Source organism: Quercus lobata, chromosome 10 (genome assembly GCF_001633185.2).
Source record: "Quercus lobata isolate SW786 chromosome 10, ValleyOak3.0 Primary Assembly, whole genome shotgun sequence".
Taxonomy (NCBI): Eukaryota; Viridiplantae; Streptophyta; class Magnoliopsida; order Fagales; family Fagaceae; genus Quercus; species Quercus lobata.
Window position 1 is genome coordinate 14,079,359 of NC_044913.1, and position 7,658 is coordinate 14,087,016.

Here is a 7,658-nt window from a genome sequence, read left to right on the forward strand (position 1 = left end):
GATCATCTTTTATTAGATAAAAAGATGGTACAACATACATAAAGGAGCTTAGCCAACCCTGAAATCAGAAGCTAACTAAAAATAAAAAAAATTATAACATAAAAATACACAGGGATGATAGACCTTTCAATTCTGCTCTAACAACGACTAGGCAAGTCTGGGCGACACCAGTGATGGAAGAGAAGAAGAAGCAGAGGCACCCGGGTGGCGCCATTGATGGAAGAAAGGAAGAAGCGGGGATGCTAAATCCCCGTACCAGCTCCGACGGCAGTTGAGCAAGTATTATATTAGCTACAATCGCGCAAGAGCAGATGGTACCGGCGATGGAAAACCTCAGTGTTGTCGCACCAAAAATCTAATGCAACATCCACTTGCTTCGGATTTTGGCTGAAGGAAGAAGAGACTCTTCCCTTGCATTGTCCAGGAGAAGGAGGGCCTTGAGCCTTTGTCTCCTTTGTCCTGACCAAGCCATTCTGAACCTCGGAGGTACCCAAGGCTTCTAAAGAGGGAGTTGTTCCTTCATCCTCATCCTAACCATGATCATTTCGCTCCCAAGATCTCAGTCACTCTCATAGTAAGGACTTTGGGAACGTTTGAGGAGTTAGAAATCTAGAAACTCAGGGCTCTGCAAACAAAGATGGATTATCTCCTACAGTACGTCTTATATAGGGGACGAATCTGGAAACAATCAATTCGCTCCGAAACCCCAGGAAGGAATTACAAACGAGATTAATCTCGCTCGAATTCCAAAGTAATTTTCAGCCATTGAATTTATGTCACCTCATGAAAGAGCCCTAATTAAAAGTGCGCCTCGTGTACCGAAATGACAAGGATGTGGCTGGGATAGATTAAAAGAATGTTTCATAGCCAGGAACGTGCCTTGAGCAAACGAAGAGACTCTGGCATTAAGGGAAGGCAAGACTTTGGAAACTGCGACAGAAGCCCATTGTCATCAAAACCCTCTGTCCGTCCGAGGAGCCGAACAACAGGATTTTGAGGGGCTATTGTGAGAGGTAAAAGACTAATAGGGCAATTTCAATATTTATATTGGGCCAGGGGCCCAGGCCATGGAAAAACCCTTCCTCGGCCATAGGGAAATCCTCCTCAGATGGATATAGCCGAGGATAAAAGAGGTAACAGATCACCAGTAGCGAGACTACAGATCGTTCCATAGGGCAGGGAAAGCACTAAAGTAGAGAGAGATAACAGAGAGAACGGAAGCGTCTAAGGGAAGGTTGCCTTTATTGCATTCAGTGCCCTGCGCTTGACACAGCCATACTTCTTTATCCTTACCACCACTCCCAACAACTGAAGGTAGGGGCTGATGGGACAAGTACCTACCCTAGGGACCCCTGTCAGGAGGAGGAAAATGACTATAAAAAGGGGAGTAAAGAGAAACGAGGAGAGGACCCCCAACACACGAGAGGCACCAGAAAAAGCTCCTCGGATCTTGTCGATGACCAAATTTTCTCTGTTAAACTCGGCCCATAAGGAATACCTTGATGGTCGTCATTCACACACCTAAGCCCAGCTCTTTGGCCCACTCTCTACAAATTCATTGTATTGGGCTCACTGGTCTAAGGTTCCGAGTATCTTGGACCTGGCCTGAGAAAACGTGTCCCTACACACACAACTATAAGATAATCGTTGTTTTTCTCAAAAAAGAAAAAAAGAAGAAGAAGAAGAAGATAATCATTGTTATAATAAAATTTATTTTAAATTTACTCATATTAATCATATCTATACGATATATTTACCTAACTAACTTTTTATTCTTACATTAAAACCTTTTTATTAATATTTAAATTATTATGATAATAAATTTTAAAAAGATAAACTATTTGTATATCCCTCGTACTAGAACTTTTTTTCTTTCTAATCAGAACTTAACCCTATAACATTTTATTATTGTTTTTCTCATTTTCTAGTATTTGGGCATTCGTTACCATTTTTTTGTTCCTTTGTTTGTTTCGCTGGAAAACATTGTGTAAAGATAGTTTTCCATATTTTCTAGTGTAAAGTTGTGATTTACAAATATGTATTCTGTTGGCTTTTATTCCGTGCCAAATCTGATTGTAATTTTATTCAATTTTTTGTACCCTATATTTATTGTGAGATTTGTTTGTAAGGGTTGTGTGATAGAGAGAGAGTGTGTGTGAAGAATCAAGCAATTGAAGCCAGAAGATTTCTCGCGGGTAGCTCGCGACTAAGCATCCCGCGAAGTGAAGCATGTGCCTTGCACATGACTAAAATGTGAAGAGTCAGTACAGATGGAGACAACTATATTTCGCAAGTATCTCACGGGTAAGGCCTTCCTACGAGACACCCGCGAAACATTTTGTTCTGCTAGACTGTACTATCTGATACACATTTTCTGTACCCACACTATATATACCCACATTACCCACAAATGTTGAAGAGTGCTTCTGAGAGAAAACCCTAGCCAAACACCTTGAGAGTTAGAGATTACCATACCCATATATCTCTACACATAAGCTTGCGGATTTCCTTAACTCCTACCTTTTCATTTCCATACCATTGAGAGGTTGATAGTCCAAACACTTACTACACCCTTTTTGAGTGTCAAGTGAGGTTTTGGTACTATTGGGAAATATTGGAAGAAGCCGAGGATGGCAGATGCAACATGGAGCTTGTTGCGGGATTTGGAGAACTAGACAAGACACAGTTCCGAATAGTCTTGTTGGAGTAGGAGCTTGAAGGGCTTAGGTACAGTAGGTAGATTAGGCTTGGAAGGTCTCTTACTAACCCATGTATCTCAACTGATTTTCTAGTGGATCGATTACTGCTTGGAGGGCGGCGGAGAGATTTTTCGTCGAGTTTTTCGGTTTCCTTTTCGATAATACATCGGCATGTTATCTGTGTTTGCTTTCTTCTTCCCTACTCATTTAGAGAAAATGAGTAAAAAAAAAAAAAAACAATATTTAGTGAACATGAAAAGTATGACTTATTATTGGAGATTATTTTCTACTAATATTTTTTTAAAAACTTTATTTTACAACAAGTTAAATAAGGGAAGTTTGGAAATTATTTTTCAACTCATTTAAATTTGTTATTAAATATAGAAAAATGAGATAATTTTATAGTAAATATTTTTTGAAAAATGACTTTTATTTTTATTTTTATTTTTTTCTAAAAAACATCATTGCTAAAACAAACAAAACATTACTATGTTTAACTAACAAACAAACATTTGGGCTTTGTTTTCAGTTTATTATGTGTAACTAAGAATTTTATAACTCAACTATCATTTCTTATGTTTTTTAAGAAGATAGATTTCAAATTCATTGCTTTTCAAAAAAAAAAAGATTTCAAATTCATTGTTTTTCCGTTGTAATAATCAAATTAATATTAAAAAAAAGAAAAAAGAAAAAAAGTTCGCACTGTAATTTTTAAGAACAAATTGTCAAATTGCAAAATAAAATAGAATTAAAAAGGCACGACAGCAGAGAGAGAAGGAGCCTCATGAGGCCAACTGGGCTGAGTCGAAAACTGAAACAACTTGTAGTATCGATGACCCAACCGTGCAATTTTGTCACAACAACAACAAACCCACTCTTACTCTCTCGCCCAACCTCGTACGCACCACGCTACAGTCACAGTTTGAACTTCACGACAATGATGACCAACAACAACAATGAAGAACAAGATCATCTAAACGCTTTATTCAAGCAAAAACAGCTTCTCCGATCAAGGGTCCGCAAGGACCTCAAGAACATGGACCCAACTCTCAGATCCCAAGAAGGTAACTTTTAACTCGTACTAATACGCCAAATCATTTTGCATTAATTTTTTTACTACTGGGTCTATCTAGAATTATCAGATTGATGCATCTTTGTTATTGAAAATTTTTCACTTGGTGTTGTTGATTTTTGTTTTCAGACAATGCAATCCAGAGCATTGTTTTGGAATCTCCTTGGTTTAAATCTAGTCAGAGATTGTGTGCCTATATAAGTTGCTCTTCTTTACGAGAAGTTGACACATCAAAATTGTTATCAGAAATCCTGCAAAACCCAGCTCAAGGTTTGTGTTTGCTTGCTGTCTCGTACGTTTTAGTTTTGCCATCTGACGTTCAAATTCTATGTGAATGTGATTGTAAAATGGAATCTGTAGAAAAATATTACTCCTAAAACTTGTTTGTAGGATTGATCTTTAGCTTGATTTGGACTTGTGCTTGGCTTGATGGCTCGACTAATGAAGCTAGCTGAGGCAAGTCAAGTTCAAGCTACTTGTAACAAGCCCAAAATCAAATATTATAAGTGAGCTCAAGACGAGCTTGAATGCCTTGTTAGTCTTGCCAAGACATGTTCAATCATTCAATACTTGGCTTGATCACAACCCTATCTCAATTGAGAGAGTTTATGAGCAGGGGGATCATACTGGGAATGAATGATTCTCATACAAATCTATGCAAAAGGATTAAAGTATATTTTTATTTTCTTTACTGGAATATTACACATGCATCCAATTGGTCTTGAATTAACTACCCCACCTCCACCTTGGTCTTAGAAGGGAAGGAAGTGCCCCCCAGTGGGTTACTTTAAATTGTTTGTAAACTGAAAAATGTAGCAGGAATGACTGCTAGGTTCTTCCTCATAAGAGATTCTTTAGAGAGATAATCATTGGACAGAATGCTCCTAGTTTTTTTATATGAACATGTTGTAATTGTTTGAGAAAAACATATACATATGATTGTTGAGCAGATAGTTCCTAAGATGGTCTTATTTAACTATTTCATGTAATAACTAATAACCATCTCTTCCTCTGTGCTGTAGAGCAAAAGTTTATGACACTTTTTTTTTTTTTTTTTTTGTGTGTGTGTGTGTGTTTGGATGAGCTTATTTTTATCAACTTATTTTGTTTATTTAGTGGTTGTATGATACATGCATTTTCATTGAATTTATCTCTTTAATAAAAGCTATCTTGACTTCTTGTCACACTTTCTGAAGGTATTGACATTTTATTTTGACTCAGATGATAATACAAAGATGGGAAAAACGCTTTATGTTCCACGTGTGGAGGACAAGAATAGTCACATGCGCATGCTGAACATCTCAAGTATTGATGATCTTATTGCAAATTCAATGAACATTTTAGAACCAGCTTCAGTGGATGGTGATGGAAATGAACGTAAAAATGGTAATTAAAAAATTGTACTAGTTATATGTTGTGACGATTCTCTCTATTCCAATGACCAGCAGGCTGCTCACACTATGAATAATTTATAAGTTGTAGTCATTTTCTGCTTATTTAATTACAAATTTCACATGATGAGGAGTGAGAATTAAGTGTAGGCATCAGAATGATGACATAAGTTGTCATCTTGTAACTTATCAGTGCCCAAGATAAACTAGCAGGTGAAGAAGAAACGTGATTAGCCTTTGAAAATAATATGGTTGAACTTGTCTATGTTGTGCTTCAAGATATGCTCAGATACAAAAACATTTGTTTTTTTATGTTGGGGAGGACCAGGGTGCTACTTAGGAGCTTCTGCTTTTCTGGAACTCATGACACAACTCCCATGCTCCTTTCACTTTGTGCAGTTTAACCTTCTTGCAAGTGAATGTCTCCATTTATTTTCTTCTGGTTCATATTTTCTCATAGGCTTGACTTTATATTTCATAATTGCATGGTTTGCACATAAATTAACACTTATGATAAAGGATCACTTTTGATGCAGTTATGCAGGCAAATGAGCCAGTTGATTTGTTTCTCTTACCTGGTAAAACTTTATCCCAATTTTCTCAATTACCTGCAGAATGCTCTAAAGTTCCAGTCTTGCGGAAACCAAAATTTAAGCAATAGTAGTTAGCAATTTTTCTGCCTGCAGGACTAGCATTTGACAGATCCGGAAGGCGCCTGGGTCGTGGTGGAGGGTATGGCTACGAATCTTGGCCTATATAGAATTTCATTTAGCCTCTCATGTTGTGGGAGCTAAGTTGGTTAAAGATATCATTTACTCATTTTGATATAAAGCCTTTTTTTTAAGCTTCTAGAGTATAACTGCTAGTATAACTATTGATTTGTGAATATTATTGTAGCTCCCTAGTAATTGGTGATGATTGTATGGAAAATCCAACCCAACCCCCTAGTAGAAAAGAGGGGGGGGGGGGGTTTGTTGGGCTATGTGGAGCTTAGTTTGTGTTTGATCCAGATTATAACCCGAAACTATATTAAAGTGTTATGGTTTTTAATGGGAGATTTTCTAAGGCTTAGTTCATGCAGCGGAGGCTTGGGCTGATAGGCCCAAGCTGGAGCGCTTATGAAAGTTTTTGGCCCGTGTTTAGCCTATTGAGGATCCTTTGTGTGGGATATTAATACCATTGTTTTAGATTAGGGTTGGTCGTGTTGTTGAGAGAGAGAAACACTGTAATTTTGCGTCTTGTATTTTTTCCATGAAATAGTAAATCATTGTAACTTTGTAGATGTAGGCAAATTGCCGAATTATGTAAATGTCTTGTGTGATTGTTTTTTCTTTGGCATATATTTTCTCTATTTTTTTTGCATCTCACAGATTTAGGAATTGGGTTATATTCCTAACAAGCTCATGTTCATCTCTAAAAATCTCAATCACTTCAATTCGAAAATGAAATTTGACCATTTATCCATATTCACTGATAATTCTTAAAGTTGTACATAGCTCATGTTGGTGTTTGATGGAAATCAATAGTTATTATGATACCTTCTTGAAGAACTACCAAGAGCTTGTGAAGGCAAGGGATTGGAAGCAACCCCTCCTTGGTATGCATAACTTCTAATAATTAATAATTGCTTATGGTCTTATAGTCAGCTTACATGTTTTTGTTAGTCTTTTGAAATGATTGGCTCTGGTTCTGCAGTTGCCCTATCCTATTCTCTGCAGATATTGGATGAAGGAGTTATACCAGTCACTGCAAATGATGTTCCCGTTGATGCTCTTGTGTCCCCAGCTGGTGTGATTCCCATCAGCCTGGATGCTTTAGACAGGTATAACTACGTAAATTCCTCTTTTATTTAGATGAGTTTGGTTTTCATATCATCCAACTAGTTAAATATTTACAGGATGAAGCTTTAACATTTGACTTGGAAACCAAACCTGGTCACTTTCTTCAAATGATAGATCCTCATCCCTGCATTTGAGTTTGGTTGTCTTATAAGCTGTCAAATGCTGTCTTGATTGCTTGAAATGCAGCGATTGTGCTATCAAAGGAATGAGGTAAAGTTATGATGTTTTTATAGTTAAGAAGCCATGTTTGATTGTCCACAACGTTTGCCCATTGAAATAGATCTCAAAAATGGTATTGGTTTTATATGACTTGTATCTTACTGATTGGGACCAACACACTTTGAGAGATTGGAAATACTACTCAAGATTTATCATTTAAGGAAATGGTTTTATTCAATGCAATAAATATTTGTATTATGTGATGATGTTTTTATTTCTTTTCTTTTTTAAGATAAAGTTGCATCTATATAATATATAGAAGCAGAAGTTGAGAACAAGTATGTATAGCCCTAGTACTCCTACAATTGTTCCATGGATGTGCTAACTATGCAAAATTGTGCCACTTTATAGTACTCTTAAGTTAAATAATAGATAACATCAAACCCAAAAAAAAAAAAAAAAAAAAAATCAGTTTATTAAATGTAGGAATTGTTTT

At 36.7% G+C, this 7,658-nt stretch overlaps 1 protein-coding gene across 1 annotated transcript; it reads left to right on the forward strand.

Moving 5' to 3' along the window:
* Positions 1-3,441: 3,441 nt before the first annotated feature.
* LOC115962471 (5-formyltetrahydrofolate cyclo-ligase, mitochondrial-like) lies at positions 3,442-7,420 on the forward strand. Its single transcript, XM_031081315.1, has 8 exons — positions 3,442-3,763; positions 3,901-4,041; positions 4,993-5,157; positions 5,699-5,740; positions 5,849-5,894; positions 6,689-6,759; positions 6,858-6,984; positions 7,060-7,420. The coding sequence occupies exons 1-8, from the start codon at positions 3,484-3,486 to the stop codon at positions 7,070-7,072; spliced, it is 885 nt and encodes a 294-aa protein (XP_030937175.1). The 5' UTR covers positions 3,442-3,483; the 3' UTR covers positions 7,073-7,420.
* Positions 7,421-7,658: the final 238 nt, after the last annotated feature.